The sequence below is a fragment of the Coptis chinensis genome, chromosome 2 (genome assembly GCF_015680905.1).
Source record: "Coptis chinensis isolate HL-2020 chromosome 2, ASM1568090v1, whole genome shotgun sequence".
Taxonomy (NCBI): domain Eukaryota; kingdom Viridiplantae; phylum Streptophyta; class Magnoliopsida; order Ranunculales; family Ranunculaceae; genus Coptis; species Coptis chinensis.
Genome location: NC_141457.1, coordinates 94,326,445 through 94,343,595, shown reverse-complemented (window position 1 = coordinate 94,343,595; position 17,151 = coordinate 94,326,445). Strand labels below are relative to the sequence as shown.

General features: G+C 36.8%; 3 protein-coding genes across 16 annotated transcripts in view; 1 reads left to right on the top strand and 2 right to left on the bottom strand.

Annotated features, from left to right (window-relative positions):
* Positions 1 to 14,848, bottom strand: part of LOC147519154 (receptor-like protein 1) — a 55,730-nt gene extending 40,882 nt beyond the window's left edge. The window contains exons 1-6 of one of the 4 annotated variants that reach the window (XM_086590813.1): positions 13,244 to 14,848; positions 12,915 to 13,136; positions 12,744 to 12,809; positions 12,499 to 12,639; positions 12,291 to 12,391; positions 10,719 to 10,847 (exon numbers count right to left, since the gene is read on the bottom strand). In XM_086590813.1, the coding sequence (XP_086446939.1) occupies positions 10,842 to 10,847; positions 12,291 to 12,391; positions 12,499 to 12,639; positions 12,744 to 12,809; positions 12,915 to 13,136; positions 13,244 to 13,616 (909 nt within the window). In that variant the 5' untranslated portion in view covers positions 13,617 to 14,848 and the 3' untranslated portion in view covers positions 10,719 to 10,841. Of the gene's footprint in view, positions 1 to 10,152; positions 12,392 to 12,498; positions 12,640 to 12,743; positions 12,810 to 12,914; positions 13,137 to 13,243 lie in introns of those variants that run through there. The other 3 variants (XM_086590810.1, XM_086590812.1, XM_086590811.1) reach the window with 3 other exon arrangements.
* Positions 1 to 17,151, bottom strand: part of LOC147519142 (uncharacterized) — a 101,502-nt gene that overhangs the window by 15,635 nt on the left and 68,716 nt on the right.
* On the top strand, positions 293 to 9,990 carry LOC147519155 (vacuolar protein sorting-associated protein 2 homolog 2-like). 11 transcript variants are annotated; one of them, XR_015212014.1, is made up of 10 exons: positions 1,737 to 2,545; positions 2,946 to 3,201; positions 3,481 to 3,654; positions 6,393 to 6,497; positions 6,577 to 6,648; positions 6,784 to 6,855; positions 7,330 to 7,412; positions 7,516 to 7,549; positions 7,632 to 7,693; positions 9,724 to 9,796. XR_015212014.1 is itself a non-coding variant. In XM_086590837.1 (8 exons), the coding sequence occupies exons 3-7, from the start codon at positions 3,592 to 3,594 to the stop codon at positions 7,393 to 7,395; spliced, it is 378 nt and encodes a 125-aa protein (XP_086446963.1). In that variant the 5' UTR covers positions 1,737 to 2,545; positions 2,946 to 3,201; positions 3,481 to 3,591; the 3' UTR covers positions 7,396 to 7,410; positions 9,724 to 9,990. The 11 variants fall into 11 exon arrangements, 7 of the variants coding, with proteins under 7 accessions (XP_086446966.1, XP_086446960.1, XP_086446964.1 ...); XR_015212016.1 differs by having other exon boundaries at positions 7,642 to 7,693; positions 9,724 to 9,769; XR_015212015.1 differs by lacking the exon at positions 9,724 to 9,796 and adding an exon at positions 7,766 to 7,835.

Sequence of the window (17,151 nt, the reverse complement as noted above, 5' to 3'; positions counted from 1 at the left end):
TCGAGTCATGCCCCTTCTTATAATCGATAAGAAGAAACAGATTCATAGGGAAGATTACCCCAAAAAACCTACAAACGGTTGGGAGCCAAGTTGGGAATGGTAATGTATATATATTTTTGACATAATGACCTAAAATGACAACACTTTGCATGGTTACATTAAATACAATGTATTATTTTTGAGTGCCTAAAAATACAAGATACTTTTCCCATTTTTTTCACACAACACGTGACTTGCACGCACCACATTTTCTCAATTGTTTACAAGAGTACGCAACTAAGTTGCCCCTCAATTCTTCCCTCTAATTCTTATTTCCCGCCATTCTTCCCTTTATAATTTGATGTTGAGCCTCTCTCGTTGTCAACCCTCTCTCTTTGCAGAACCAATTTCTCTTGGTGTCTTTAGTCTTGGTCTTTTGGTATGTTACAAGTTGCATAACCAATTTCTCAACACTCTTGCAGAACCTGTGTCTGTGTTTTTGACAGAGCCAAAATATACTTGTTTGAGTTTTCCTCATCTGGGAAGTAAGCAAAGAAGGACTGATGGTGAAACCTTCTTGATTTCCCTCACCTCCACCTTGAGGAGATCATACTGAGTGGGTTCAGTGGTTCTTCTCATGATACAGAGTTTGGAACATAACTGTTCGACAATGCGAAAAATCTAAAGAGGTTGACCATTTTCTCTAGCATGTTGTGCTATGATGTTTAACCTGCAATTTTGTCTAGTGAATCATAGAAAGAGATTAAAAAATTTGCAGCAAAAGCCAAGGAAGGCAAGGACACCGAAAAAGATGCCTGGGAGCAGCTTGGAATCCTTGTACGCTTGAGTTATTGGTTGCTTAAGTTATGTATGTGTATTTATATCAAGTAGGCTCATGGTTTGCTTTTGAATTGTTTAAATGCTAGTGTGTATGTCTTCTTTTTTCTTTATGTTGCGGTACTAGAATGTTTTTTCAAGTTAACATTTTGGTAGTAACATTTTCAATCGAAAACTTGTATTATCAGTAAGCAGAGCTGATACGGATTTATACTGTGATAGTCAGATCTATCTACAAAAAGACCAAATGCTTCAAGAAACAAATGAAAAGAATCCAAGAAAATGCAATCAGGATAATGCACCAAGGTTTTGAAGTCAATTTAACATGTAATCTAGCTAGTTAGTCGCTACTTTAAACTAAGTACAATATTAGTACGTTCACACGAAGCAAAATGTAGCACCAGACACCAAGGAAAAGAACTTCAAATGTAATTCAAATCCAGAAGAATCATGCAACACGGACTACATCAACTTCCATTAAAAAAATTAAACATTTCAAAAGAAAATACAATCTGAGAATATTCAACAGTCAATTGTACTTCAGTGAAGAAACCAAACCCATATATGTACTTCAGTGAAGAAACCAAACCCAATTGTACAGCAAGTGAAACGCTAGAATGGATGAATGCAATTATCCATTTCCTTAAACCTTATAAACCTTTAATGGACTCTCACGTCGTTAATATCTTCAAGGTATGTACATTTCTTTTTCTATAGCTTATACACTCACATGTATTAATATCTCCACTTCTCTAACTTCTCTCTCATTCTACTTTACAGGATAGGCTTTGGGAATCAATTGATAAAGAATGGATGGATTGCCTTCTTTTTGCAGATGTTACCTGATTTACATATGACTACGGTTAATGGGGTTCTTGCACAGGGCATGAATCTGAAGAAAAAACATGAAGTAGGCCATTTTTATTGTTTTTGAGAGTATGCTTATTATGACTCATTACTATGCAGTACCAATAAAGTTGAATAGTAGACTGAATTCCCTTTAACTCTAAGGACGCACTTAGCAATTTTTTACTTTTATAGTCAATCCTAGAATCATCTAGTCCTGCGTACTGGTTTTCCAACTACAATGGTTTCTTAGATACCCTATTTTATAATTCAGAATAAAGTTCCATTGGGATCTTTGGGTCAACTATTAAGGATTAAGACCCTTTCTATTATGTTTTCTCTTGAAGGGTTTAGAGTGATTCTTAATTAAACAGGTGGAAATCCTGGCCGCAGTTGTCAATTCAATTGCAAAAACCGTTCGAGCTCAAACTGTGCTTGATATTGGTGCTGGTCAGGTGCCTTGTAATTTCCTTATGCTACACTTGTATTTGTTGAGATGCTAAATTTATATAAATTTGCATCTATTCCAACTAACTGGCTGGTATGGGAAACAAATTAAATCGTTACTTATTTACATTAAGTTGAGTGTTTATCACTGTGCAAAACAAATTGCTGCACCAAATTAGCCTCATCCTTGTATGTGAGAGTAACCTTATGCTAGATGACGGGGAAGCTTCTTTGTAGATAGATTTGCTATTTGGGGAAATCTGTCATCACCTGTACTGTCTAATTGATGTTGTCAGGGTTATCTTGCGCAAGTATTAAACTTCCAGTACCAGTTATCTGTGGTTGCAATAGATGCTACTTCTCATCATAGTACAGTTACTAGTGCAAGAGCAGCACGAATTATGAAGCACTATGCAGCTAAAATGCGTAAATCTCAGTACGTCGTAAAATATAGTGAGTTGTTATTTGTACTAAGGAAATCCAAGGTATATGCGGAAATCAATACAACCTTATATGTGTTTCTGGATATGCGGTTTTGGAATTTGGAATCGTCCTTTGATGGGGCTGGACCTTAGAGACTTAGTCCAAAAGTCATAACGGCTGAGTGGCTCGCATAATTTAATTTCCTTTTTAGAGAATTCGCTTGTCTCTGAACAAACAAGCTTATGTTAAATTTATGCTTCAGTTATCCATTACGTTCCCTGTTTTATCTGTGGCCTGCATCATGAGCAGACCTTGCAGAGGCATGCGTATACCTTGGATTTCCTTTCATGAGCTTTATAAACTTCCTTTTATGCATTCTTCATATATTGATTTCTGATGCTTTGGTTTATCAGAACAGGAACCAAGGAATTGAATTTACCCCAGACAGTTGCTTTCCAAGTTCTCTCAAGTGACGCATTGAAAGCTTTAAGTAACAGTATAGCACGTGAAGGATATTTGTAAACAGCGAGATGAGATTAAAAAGGATTTGAGCGAAAGACTGCAAGATGTGAGGATACAACCTCCTTCATGCGATATTCCTAATTTGAAATCTTCACTAGTTCTTGCCGGACTTCATGCTTGTGGAGACCTTTCGGTAACCATGCTCAGGTAACTCCTCAATATCTTTTTGCTTTACGCCAAACTAGATTTTAGAATCCAAGGAATCATAGAATGGTGGGTGAGTTTTGCTACATGTGTGAGTGTGTGACCATATGTTTTGAAATCGTTCTTGACTACCAAACAGTAAACCAGTGTATTTCCTTCGCATTGGATTTTGGTGCAAGTAGGATATAATGCTCTTACTTCAGTGTTTGTTGGTTATTCCCTTGACATATATATACTAGTGCACTTTGAAGTCTAAAATGTTGGTTTCTCTTATTAACTCAGGACATTTTTGGACTGTGAAGAGATTAAAGCAGTGATAAGCATTGGTTGTTGTTACAACTTTTACTATCCGATGAAGGGTTTGAGAATGTCAGTTCTCAAAGGGGTTTTCCAATGAGTTGTGCTGATTTGGCTGGATTTTCATTGGGGAAAAGTGCACGCGATCTTGCTTGTCAGGTAACATTGACATGTAAGTTTCTTTGGTTGGCTGTAACATTGACATGTAAATCTTGCACCTGAAAGGGCTTAAGGTGCGAATCAGTTATTGTCTCACAAAAACATATGAGGAAACATGATACCAATTGGAAATCAACCAACCATAAAAGGTATGATTGCTTGTTTAAAAATACCGTATTTGTTTAAAGAAAACGCAAACCATTTTAGAGTAGTCAGAATTCTGAGGTATCACCTTAGTCATTCTTCCTCAATAATCAAGGGGATTCATCATGGCACAAATTTCACATCTGAGCATTGCATTGCAGAACATAAAACCCTAACAAATGACATCTGGTTTCAAAGGGAAAAACCAAGCAGGAGACACTAAATTTCAAGACTCTGCCCCTTGAGCAGAGGGGAGCAAGTAAAGCAAAGGAAAATATGAATTACCCATTCATGAATAATCAGAAATACGTAATGAGAAAATATCCTTTTCATCAATAATCAGAAATATGTGACATAAATATCTGAGTTGCTTTCCACAAATAAACAATCTTAACTATCTGAAGTTCTGTAATTAACAACATAAAATTTGCAATCAGTTACAAGTGTAATTTAGCTTGGAATTTCACCAGTGACACAGATACGAAGCTAATGAATAGCTCTATGAATGAAGTGTGGTATATTGCTCAGAATGTAGATAGATGAATGTGTTTTAATGCCAATCTTGTATTTGTACTTCACTTTATTTATTTAACTGTTTCATTTTTCTGTCAAGGTATGAGCTCGGTCGCCAGCCTGCTAACACTAAGCTCTCCACCAACAAAACTGTGAGAAGAATTCATGTCAGGGGAGGCAATGTTAAGTGGAGGGCTCTCAGATTGGACACTGGAAACTTCTCATGGGGAAGTGAGGCTGTCACTAGGAAGACCCGTCTTCTTGATGTGGTTTACAATGCCTCTAACAAGGAGCTTGTTAGGACTCAAACTTTGGTGAAGAGCCATCATTCAAGTAGGCGGCTGCACCATTTAGGCAGTGGTATCTTCAGCACTACAGGATAGAAATTGGCAGGAAGAAGAAATCCGCTGCCAAGAAGGAAGGTGCTGAGGTATAGTTTTTATCCTAGTTATTATGATGTCGTGGATTTTTGCTGATGACTATTTATACTGGATGACTACACCCTTAATACTTGGAAGATTACTTGTATTTGTAGTCACTGTTTTCTGTTCTTCTTGGCTTGTGGGTATCTAGTGATAACGTTTTACCTAGGAGATTGATTTCATACTAGAACATCTATTTGTATAGTTAAGAGAACAGCTGTATTATACTTCAGGAATGTCTTGTATTTTCTAGTCTTGAAATGTAGCTGTCTAATCTTTGCAGTACTTCTGTTTGAAATTTAGCAATGTCTGATCTTTTGTCAACTTGTGCATGCAATCTAGTTTTTCTCAGAATCTTTTGGGGCAAATAACCAGTAGAGAGAATGATGAGTGTTTGAGGAGTTGTCGATTTTTTGTCTGATTTTATAAAATATTTTCAAATTGCAAGTGATAGATGTTTGCGGAATGTATTCCAGAAAATGAGCTCAGTGGGAAAAAGTCTTTTGACCGTTGTCTGTATTAAAGGTCCGATGAGTGGGATTTTTATGAGAGGGTTCAGTTAAACAGTTAGGGTTAGGCTGTGTTTTTGAAAGATGCTATTTGTATATCCGCCTCCTCTCTTGCTCCAACCTGCGTCTCATTCATTTGTCTCAATATGAGCACAGCCAAATCCCTTTTAGCGTTGCTTTTTATGTACCAGATTTATATGCGATGATCTCAATACTAGTCGTTAAACTAAGTAGTTGTGAGACCTAACAAGAGATGTTGCACCGTAATCTATCACATTTCTACAGAGTACTTCATAAAAACCACAAAAAAACAGGTCTCTGTTGTGACAAGGGACTCTGAAGGCAACATTGCACGCGATCTTGCTTGTCAGGTAACATTGACATGTAAGTTTCTTTGGTTGGCTGTAACATTGACATGTAAATCTTGCACCTGAAAGGGCTTAAGGTGCGAATCAGTTGTTGTCTCACAAAAACATATGAGGCAACATGATACCAATTGGTAATCAACCATAGAAGGTATGATTATCCTTCAGTCCTGGTGATGATATCCTTCTAGCTAACTTGTAATAAGTAGATTAGTAGTTAAGGAAAGAAATAGATGGATATGGCCAAAACCAAAACAATCAACTAGTGTTAGGGCTTGTGAATTGTGATGATGATGACAGTTGGTAATATTCTTGACAGTTGAACGTGACATTGTTCAACGCCACAATTGTTGTCAAAAGAAATTGACATTGTATTTTATTTTCTTTGTTAGAGTGTGGAGAGATGGAGACTTCTAAACAAAGTATAGATTTAGAAGAATCACACGTGAATGCGAGTAATGTGACTTGTAGTTAGTTTCAGATACTAGTATCAAATTGAGACTCGGTCCAACCTGGCTCAATTTGGAGTCAATTTTTGGTTGATTGTTGAGTAACCTACTGTAAATCTCATCCTATGTTTCGGATTGAATCCCGTATAATAGCCTACACGTTCTTAACCCTATATATCCTCTTCAGAAAGATGCAATTTGCGGATTTTTAAATCAGTTCAAGTCGGGATCAGTTTGGGCATGTGTTAATTTCATTGTGATGCGAGACCTAAGTTGGGACCCTAGGTTCTGTATGGTGACTGAATGTCCTACGAATTAACCCTATGAATAATGCAGGCTGCCACTAGAATATTGGCTCGTCAACTTGTTCGACTACGTCAGCAGATTACTAATTTGCAAGGGAGCTGTGCACAGATTAGAGGCGTAGCAACTCACACTCAGGTCCAGACCTTGTTACTGACTTAAAACTATATGAAACTCTGCTGGTTTCTACGTCTCTAAATGCTGGTGTTTGTGGCAGGCAATGTATGCTAGTACTACAATTTCTACTGGAATGAAAGGTACTACAAAAGCAATGGTAGCCATGAATAAAGTATGTGTTCTTGGTGGTAGTGGCAGTGGTAGTTGAGATTGAAATCTCAATTGAACTACATATCTCAGTTTCTCAATTGTTTGAGTTTGTCTTTATGTTGCATATTTATCAATTTTATGTCTTGGCTTGTTTCAGCAAATGGCACCTGCAAAGCAAGCAAGAGTCATTAAAGAATTTCAGATGGAGTTGTCACAAATGGACATGACTGTAAGATCCTCCTTTCCTGTCATGCACCATTTAAATGCTTCTAAGTCATGTATCATGTGGTTGTCCAAGTATTCCTTACATGAAACAGACGTTTTACATATTATAAAATGTTCCAAAACGAGTCAGTACTTGGCAAATCACTGACAATGTTCAAAAATGTTCAAAAGATAAAAGCTTTTATTGAGTTGTTTATATCTCGCCATAGCTTTGCTGAGCCACTTGGGGTTTCACAGAAATTTATGGCATTTAGTGCGTCTCTGTCATGAAGATTTGGGCATAATTTTCTGATCTTAATTGTTGTTGACAGTCCAGAAAGCCGTTCCATAGTACTACCGTAGGATTTATTGGTGTCAAGCCATCCAGAAATCTTATAGGAGTTTGGGATTTCTGAGGATACTACAGAAATGTTGCCTTGTTATCAGGTTTTGTTAAGAAGTCATTGCATTGCTCTTTATTTATGATTTTTTTTTGCAGATTGAGATGCTATCAGAATCAATTGATGAAACTTTGGACAAAGATGAGGCGGAGGAGGAAACATAAGAGCTCACCAACCAGGTTAGCAAATACCTAAGTAATCAGTCTTTTCAATATACTACAGTTACATTTAACGTATACAACTGTTATCTTTATGTGGATTTGCATGTTTTGTCTGTCATCGGTGCTTGACGAGATTGGTGTAGATATTGCTTCACAGGTTGGTCTTTCGATTGTTGATGACGTCTCTTGCAGGATTTGGCCATATTTGAATATTCCTAACTCATTGGTACAATTAACAGTTATCTTCAGCTCCTAAAGGTCGGATATCATCCAAGAAAGTTGAAAATGTTGTCCCGGCAAGGTAAGTTTCATCAAGCCATATATTTAACACCAATTGGGGACTTATTAACAATTGGAAAGTGCACTGCTCTAGTCTCTTCCAGATTAAGTATTTGGGATTGTCTTCCCCTCATTGAGAAAGTCACTGGAAGAATCACAAACTGGAAGAGTAATCATTTGTGTCATCTTTGGCAGACTACAACTCATCCAAATCCATCTTGTCATCTTTCCACTCTTAGTAGGCAAGAACTTTCCTTTTGCCAAAAAGTGTTCTATTGCAAAATTCAAAGGTGTGCATTAAATTCTTATGGTGTGGCACTCAAATGGTAAACAAGGTGCATTAAACAAATAGAGCAAACTTACTCTATACAAAGCAGGAAGGAGGCCTAGGCATTGTTGATCCCATTATATGGAATAGAGGTGCATTATGTGGTCTAGTTTTCAAGCTGGCAAGGAAGGAAAACAACCTTTGGAACAAGTGGATTTGGAATGAGCATATTAAAAGTAAATTTTTTTGGACTATGGATATTCCTTCTAATTGTTCTTGGTCTTGGAGATCTATTCTCAATCATAGAAAGTATGCTCAAAGATTCACAAGATACATTATAGCTAAAGGGTGTCAAACTTACATTTGGCATGACATTTGGTGTGATGATTCACCATTGCACACGAACTCTGCAGCAAGAACTCTTATCAATCTCCCTGATGATGCAAGAATGTTTGAGTTAGTTGATCAAGGGAGATGGAATGACACCATCCGCAATCTACCTAAAGGACCTCTTAAGAACTCAATCTTGAGTACTGACATCTTTAATGAGCTCTCTGAAGATCAGATTATTTGGACTCCAACTACCTCAGGTGATTTCTCCTCTAAGTCGGCTTATGATGGTTTTAGAATAACAAAGGCTAAGGTGCCTTGGTATAGTCTAGTGTGGGGAAAATTAGTACTACCAAAGTTCTCCTTCAATGCATGGCAACTCTTTTCTGGGAGTCTCCCTACCCAAGACAAGTTAGTCTACAAAAAGGTGCTGCCATCATCTTCTTGTTGTTTTTGCCAGGGCCATAAAGAAAACTCCAAATACCTTTTCTTTGATTGCCTATATTCTAAAGAAGTGTGGACTCGAGTTAAACTTCTATTGGTCTCAATGCAAATGTCTCTCACTCTAAGAGAGAATGGTGTGATATTATGAACCTTTGTAGAGAAAACTCACCACCAGCAGAAATTTATAAGGTCTTTGTATGTGCAACTATTGGTTACATCTGGAAAGAAAGGAATAACAGGAGGTTCAATGGTGTATCTATGGTGGCTAAGGATGTAAGCCTTCTTCTCATGTATGAGATGAAGCAGTATATTGAAGTAAAGGTGGAAGGCATAAAGGATTTGATGGCTATCAGAATTCTAGCAGATAGAATTGGGTTAAAGTTTATATATAAGCAGAAACAAGTCACCCAATGTAACTGGATACCCCCTCCCCTATGAATGCTGAAAGAGTTGGTTATGGAGGGATAGGAAGAGATGCATAAGGAAATGTGGTGTTTGCTTTCTCTGGAGGTGGCTCTATTAAATCTGTGTTATACCAGGAAATAAAAGCAATTCATATAGGTTTGTCTATAAGCCTATCTATGAATATAACAAAGGTGGTAGTCAATTCTAACTTGTTGAGAGCAATCCAAATCATGAAAGGTATTGAAGCTGCACCCTGGAACTGCTGGAACCTTGTCATGGCTATAAAAAGATACGCTACCAACATAGAAGTGATTTCTTTTGTGCATGTATTAAGAGAAGTGAATAGAGCTACTGACTTTTTGGCTAAGTTATCAATAGATTGTAATGAGGAACATATATCTTTCTGTCCTCCCCTATGTAAATTGTAAAACCCTCTCTGAGTTAGTAGAGGAAGATGTAACTAGGCTTTACTTGAGAATCTAATATAGGTGGAGGTCTGTCTAACCTCAGCAACATTTCTAAAAAAAAAGAGTTGCATCTACTATCATGACGTTGTTATATAATCATCATATTCTTTTTATTTTAATTGATTGTGGAACATGCAGGTCTGGTTCTACTGATGTTGAAGATCTTGAGAAGAGATTGGCTTCGCTTCGTGGCATCGATCTGAACCATCAAGTATATCGAGTACAAGACACCACATTTATGTAAAGTAAGTAAGAAATGAAGTGAGTGCATGAAGATGTGATAGCTTATTAGCTTTCACTACATACATTTATGTTATGTTTCTCTGTAAAATTTGAAGCGAACTGGGTGCGTGCCATAACCATTTATAGCAGTTGAAGTGAACTGAAATAAACTTTTTTTTTCTTCGTGTGATGAATAGTAGTAGAAGTAGCAACATTAATTAGAAAGAAAATGAGCTGAAGTAATCACCGCGTTGATCACTCCTTCAACCTTCAGCGCTCTTTGGTGTAATTATGTAGGTTGTGATGTTTAATGAACAAGCTGCATTGGTCATTCAAGCTATGCCATAAGAAAATAAGAAAAATTGCATTCCCCTGATTAAATAATATATGTGACAACCGGTACTTGGAATGTCAAATTGCCAAGGCAGCCAAGATGTTCAAATATATTGGATTACTTTGAACAAAATGGAAATATGAAGCTCAAGCATGCATCAATGAAATTGAACCACAATCCACGCCAATTGGGGTTGACATAGAGAACAATTACAAATCCAAGCAAGTAGACAACGTAAGTAGCTGCAAAACTTGAAAGGAAGCTGATAGGATCAATCCCAAACTTCTGTGCGAGTCCAGCTTGTCTGAGTGTCACTGAAATGACTGGATCTTTTGAGGTGTTGCACTTTTGCAGAGGTAGTCCACAAAGAGACGGGTTGCCCTCGTAACTAGATACATCAAATGTGCTGAACTGCGCTTTATCTGGAACCCGACCAGATAAATTGTTGTAGGCCACAATGAAGACCTCCAATGTGTTTATACCAATAAGTTCTGATGGAATCTGTCCACTCAATTTGTTGTGAGAAAGATCCATGCTCTCTAATTGCTTTAGATCTGACAAGCTTTTCGGAATTGATCCTGTTAATTGATTGTGCGACAAGTTAAAAGCACGGATTCCAATTAGAGCTCCTAGTTCGGGCTGTATGTCACCAGTGAATTCGTTGCATGACAAGTCCATTCCAGCCATGTAATTAAGAATGTCACCCCTGTAAGAATCAGACCTACTTTTTGTCACGAAGTCGACTTCTTCTTGTTCTTCGTCAAAATCAAGTAAAATTTGGTCTCTTTCAGATTCACGAATGTACCAGTCTTCACCAAAATGATTCGGGTACCAATACGGGGTGCTTCTTGGAGAAGACAAAAAAAATTGACCACCAAATGCATGTTCAACACTTCCCTTCTTTCCAAATGTGATGTTGCTGAAGCACGGAGGTATTGGTCCAATAAACGCGTTATGGGAAAGATCCAGTATAATTATCTTATTCAGCTGACAAAATTCATGGGGAATTGAACCACTCAAATGATTTCCTTTCAAAAGAATAATTCTCAGATTCGAAAGTATGGCAAGCCAATTCGGGATGCTACCAGATAAGTTGTTATGCTTAAGGTCTAATGTCATTAAGTTTGGGCTTTTGAGTAATGCCTCTGGCATTAATCCTGTGAGATTATTTACTTGCAAATGCATATATTGCAAGTTTGGCAAGTTCAGACAAGAAGGTATGGGACCTGAAAGGTAGTTTTGAGAAAGGTCTAAAAATCTTAATTGATCAAAGTTGCAGAACTCTAATGGAATGGGACCATCAAAGGAATTATTGCGCAAGACAAGTGTCAATAACTCTGTTAAATTACCTATCCAAGTAGGTATTTCACCCGATATAAGGTTTCGGCTTAGGTCCAATATTTGTAGAGAAGAGAATTCGGGCAGAGTAAGATTTGGGATAATTCCAGTGAATTGATTACCATTGAGACGTAGAGTCCACAACGAAATATTGTTAAAAAGATTAGGAGATATTTGACCATCTAGTCTATTATTTGATAGTATCAATACTGATAAGCGACTACTCATGGCCAAGCTCTCTGGTATTTCTCCTGAGAAGTTATTATTCGACAAATCTAAATTCCATAACTCTTTTATGTTACCCAGTGAGCTTGGAATTCTACCTTCTAAGCTATTTTTAGACAAATTTAGACTCCACAGGCTTGGAAATATGTTACCGATATTTGTTGGAAGTTTTCCATGAATTTGATTTTTGGAGATGTCAATCCTTGTTAAGTTCACCATAGCACTTGATGGCAAACGAATATCACCGTCAATTGAGTTGTTTGCTAAATTTAAATGATTTATCAGTGAATTATTTTCAAATAACCAGGTGGGGAACTTTCCATGTAAGTTGTTATGGGAGAGGTCTACTTCTCTCAAGTCATACTGGTTATGGAGAAAGTTTAGAAGGTCACTTGTTGACATGTTAAGGTTACAGTGTGATAAACGGAGAACCTTTAATTGATTTTTATGATTAGCCAATGACATGATATGCGTTTCCCCTGAATTTTGATCAAACTGGTTTCCATTAAGTGAAATCTAAAGATGTCAGGTTAGATGTAAGAGATGAAGGAATTTTTCCACTCAGTTGATTATAAGAGAAGTCTACCATTCTAAGAGACGTCAAATTATTGAGACATGGAGGAAGGATCCCTTCAAACTTGTTCCCACTAAGATCTAGCTCCTGGAGCCTCGTCAATTCACAAAATCCTATAAAGAATATATGAGAGATTATATTGTTAGTGAAGCTAACATAAACCATGTTATCCAAAAAGACAAGTCAATGAAAGTGTCATTGGCACTTGATGGAGATTTACTTGATATGGAGTCTTTGGTATTCGAATCACCCAAGGATAAAACCTCCAGAGAATTCAATGACCATAGCGACGGAGGAATCCTCCCTGAGAAATTGTTCCGACTCAAATCTAAGATCTTCAACTTGCTCATATTTCTCAAATCTAAAAAATTGATTCAAAAGGTTAGAACGCAATAAAGTAAAGAATTGTCAAATATTACATACTCTAAATGAAATTTTAGGTACGGAGATTTATGAACCATTTACCAGGGAAGTCATCTAGGTTATTCCTGCTTAAATCTAGGACTTCCAAATTGCTCAAATTTGTTACCACTGCAGCAAAAATAATGAAACGCGTGAATTAATAATCAATTATTCAGAAAGGTTATTCATGTGGCAGCAAATCAATAAGAACGAATAAAGTGTACGATCACATACCTTTGGCAAAGTCCGATAATGACCCTGCTAAATTATTATAGCTAACAATAAGAGTCTTAAGAGATTTGAGTTCGCCCAGAAACGGAACAGTGCTCTTGTCACTTTTGTTGGAAAAGAGCACTTTTGTTGGAATTGAAGGTGCAGTATTGCTCCTGTTGACGAATACGTTAGATCCTAAATCCAAGACCTCCAGCTTTTTCAATTTGGATAATCTCTCAAGATCTACAAGTAGAGCATAGGGAAATAAAAATTAATTAGTTGGAAATGGTTGGAAGTCCAAGGGCTACATCGTTTGTTAAGTGCAAAAATGAGGAGTAGTCAGTATCTACCTTCAATTTCCCAATGAGCAATATTGTATGATAAGTCTAGATGTTGCAGCTCTTCAAAAGGAGTATATAAGGATACATCCATAAATTGATTGTATTCTTCACTGTTTAAAATGTATGTTTTGTGAAGAGAGAGTTGGATCACTCTACCAGTAGTATTACTACACTCAACTCTTTCCCAAGTACAACAATCACTTGTTTTGTCATCAACCCAAGTGCAAAAAGGAGAGAGACGACAATCCGTAAGATTCCATTTTGTTGAAGCTTTTATTTTCCATAGAGCAACTCTTTCCTCTTCCAAACAACCCAAGCATCCATTGTAATGAAATATTGCAAAGAAAACAAACATACAAATAGTGCAACGCCATGAATTCATTATTGTATGAAGGGAGAAAATAGGATTTTCTGCGATAAGGAAGAGGGGGAGGGGATATATATAGTTGACATCCAAATTCACTCAAACGCAAGATGGCGTTCAATCCAATGACTAAGAGAGAACCAGCCGTGGCAAAGTCAAAAGTCAGATCTAAGAGAGAAATGTGAAATTAATTGCAATTTGATTTGGCCCGGTATTGATTCTTAAATTTGGTGATACAGAGTTATTACAGTCTTCCATTTCAAGGATAGTGGAAAGCTGGAGACAACTTTAGGGAGCTTTTAATTGGTGTAATAATAGGATCGGAAATTCACCCTTTACTGCAAGTATGCATTTGTAACTCTTAAAAAGAGATCAATGAAGAGAAAATGGAATTAAAAATTATCCCAAATCACTCAATTATAGGCCAAATTCTCTCACTTCAATCAGAAATTAGTCCACTCCTTACCCCAAATTCATCGTAGACAACCTAACTCAATCAAATCCTATCAATTTTTTTTCACCCCCAGCATTTTTTATAAATTTTCGCTTTGATTTTCTCTGTTTAGAATCACTTCTGGCAGAGATGAAGAAGAAGAAGAAAAAATGGTTGTTTTGTTTTTGAACTCGGGATCGGTACATCACTTTTCGATCGGCAAGAGTCAAGTGCTCAGATAGTCAGATGCATATCCACTCAGGATTGTTTGAAGGAGTTCATCAATTTGATCATCTTTTTCTTCACCAATTTGGGTCTGCAGTGCCTTATATAACCTATTATAAGTCTGGCCTGTATATAGTTTGTGGTGTTGTTTGGTGTTCATTTTCTGCTCTTTTTGGTTGTAGCAGTAGCAGTTCCAAACTCTCAAATTTGAGTCATCTGATTTTATCACAGACACAGTGTGTGTTGTTTGTGCTACTTGAACTACTCGTTTCATCCTTTCATTTGCATGTTTCACGCTTTGTTTCTTCCTTTCTATCCGCCATGGTATATTGATACATTGGCATGAATTTCAGTCAGGCCACTGCCGCATCTTTGTAGTGTATTTGGTGGGGCGTTTTCTTTTGGAAACATCACTCTTACAATTGAGACTTTCGGGTCTCAAGTTCTGACCTTCGGGTCTTTGGGTCTTTTGGGAGGTTGTGGAACCGAGATATGTGCTTTGATGGTTTTGAAGTAGGCATTAGATTGGCAGATGCACATTTATGACTCCATGGTTACTTGAGGTCAACATAAGAAAAAGTTGTTGGGGTTTGTTCACATGAGTGTATTATTATTTATTTGCTTTAACTCATGTATTTTTTCTTGGTTGAATTGCACTGGTTGAATTGGAGAAAAGCTTCGGTCCTCAGCGCTTAGGACCGAAGTGCGTCCAAAGCGGCTGAGGACCACACATTTGGTATCCACATCAGCATTTTCACACAAAAAGTCTTCAAAAAAATTTAAAAAAAAAAAAAAAAATACCAAATGTGTGGTCCTCAGCCGTTTTGGACACACTTCGGTCCTAAGCGCTGAGGACCGAAGTCTTTTTCGTTGAGTTAGTTGCAGTTGTTGCTTTAACTCGTGTATTTATTTGTTGCTTTAACTCGTGTAGAAGGTGGGTGAGTTTTGTTACATGTGTGAGTGTGTGACCATATGTTTTGAAATCGTTTATGACTGCCAAACAGTAAACCAGTGTCCTTCCTTCGCATTGGATTTTGGTGCAAGTAGGATATAATGCTCTTTTTTTTTGAATGATAGCTATGGGGTTAGGCAGACCCCTACCTGCATTCCTTAATCAAAATCTTACATATATTGTTTCTCTTGTATCCCCCTCTTACATGATATAATGTTCTTACTTTAGTGTTTGTTGGTTATTCCTTTGACATATATATACTAGTGCACTTCGAAGTCTAAAATGTTGGTTTCTCTTATTAATTCGGGACATTTTTGAACTGTGAAGAGATTAAAGCAGTGATAAGCATTAATTGTTGTTACAACTTACTATCCGATGAAGGGTTTGAGAATGTCAGTTCTCAAAGGGGTTTTCCAATGAGTTGTGCTGATTTGGTTGGATTTTCATTGGAGAAAAGTGCACGCGATCTTGCTTGTTAGGTAACATTGACATGTAAGTTTCTTTGGTTGCCTGTAACATTGACATGTAAATCTTACACCTGAAAGGGCTTAAGGTGCGAATCAGTTATTGTCTCACAAAAACATATGAGGCAACATGATACCAATTGGAAATCAACCATAGAAGGTATGATTATCCTTCAGGCCTGGTGGTGATATCCTTCTAGCTAACTTGTAATAAGTAGATTAGTAGTTAAGGAAAGAAATAGATGGATATGGCAAACCAAAACAATCAACTAGTGTTAGGCTTGTGAATTGTGATGATGATGACAGTTGGTAATATTCTTGACAGTTGAACGTGACATTGTTCAACGCCACAATTGTTGTCAAAAGAAATTGACATTGCATTTTCTTTTCTTTGTTAGAGTGCAGAGAGATGGAGACTTCTAAACAAAGTCGCTGCTGTCCAGAATTTTCAGCTACATGCTTTCCGTGCTGCCTTTCAGATGGTAGATAATTTGCTTCCCGTAATCCAACGTAATTGCTTGTTTAAAAATACCGTATTTGTTTATATTTCTTTGAATATTAAAATGGATGAAAACCTCGTGCTCATTTGTGTGCTCAGATTGGAGGTTTGCATAACAGTCTGCGAATACTATTTGTAATTTATTGAAAAATGATGGGATATATTTCACGACAAAATCATGCATTTATTTTAAGTAATCGTGAGACAAAATCATGCATTAACTACATTGGCCTTGGTAGAGCATCATCTATATAATAAAACAGCTTGGTTTTTTATGCTGTTATATCGAGCGGTTGGGGAGAAAGCAGTTTTGGGACAGGATAGATTTGATATGATCTCTCATAGATATATATATTAAATTATATCTGATATCTATATAAATCTAATCTAAGTTGATTCCAATTAGGAAATTACTACTCAAAGATACTAATTAACGCTATATAAATCTAATCCAGACTGACTGACTATTGCAACACGAAATGATAGTACATGTATTAGCAGTTACATATTCAAGCATTCAACTTTGTACTAGCATATCAGCATATGCATGTTTTAATTTGTGTTTTATGACAGAGTAGATTTGATATGATCTGTAGTGGAAAGGACAAGATTGAAACCCCAGAACAGTTACTTTTTCAACAACAGGTAATTTTTGTCTCCAAGCAAGTAAACCATAATTTTTAACGTATGAATTATTCAACCAGATATTCCTGTAATTTAGGCTGAGGACCACATCATTTGAAAGCTGGTGTATCCTTGAGTTTACGAACTGGAAAAAAAACATACCTGACTTTTTCATTACAGATGTATGTTCTCTCTCTAGCTTAAAATTTTGACATGCTCTGTATACACTATCCATTCTCACACCTATAAGCTGCAAGTAGTATTAACTTATTGAATCACTCATACTATAATAAACTTTGAACGTCAACTGAGGAGGTTCATTTGTCCCAACGTAAAATCTTAATTTGTGTGCCTAA

Coding starts and splice junctions, on each gene's coding strand:
- LOC147519155 (XM_086590834.1), top strand. CDS start 1,652: ATGTTACCTGATTTACATATGACTACGGTTAATGGGGTTCTTGCACAG. Junction 1,727..2,036: donor ATCTGAAGAAAAAACATGAA/GTAGGCCATTTT, acceptor TTAATTAAACAG/GTGGAAATCCTGGCCGCAGT. Junction 2,118..2,405: donor TTGATATTGGTGCTGGTCAG/GTGCCTTGTAAT, acceptor TGATGTTGTCAG/GGTTATCTTGCGCAAGTATT.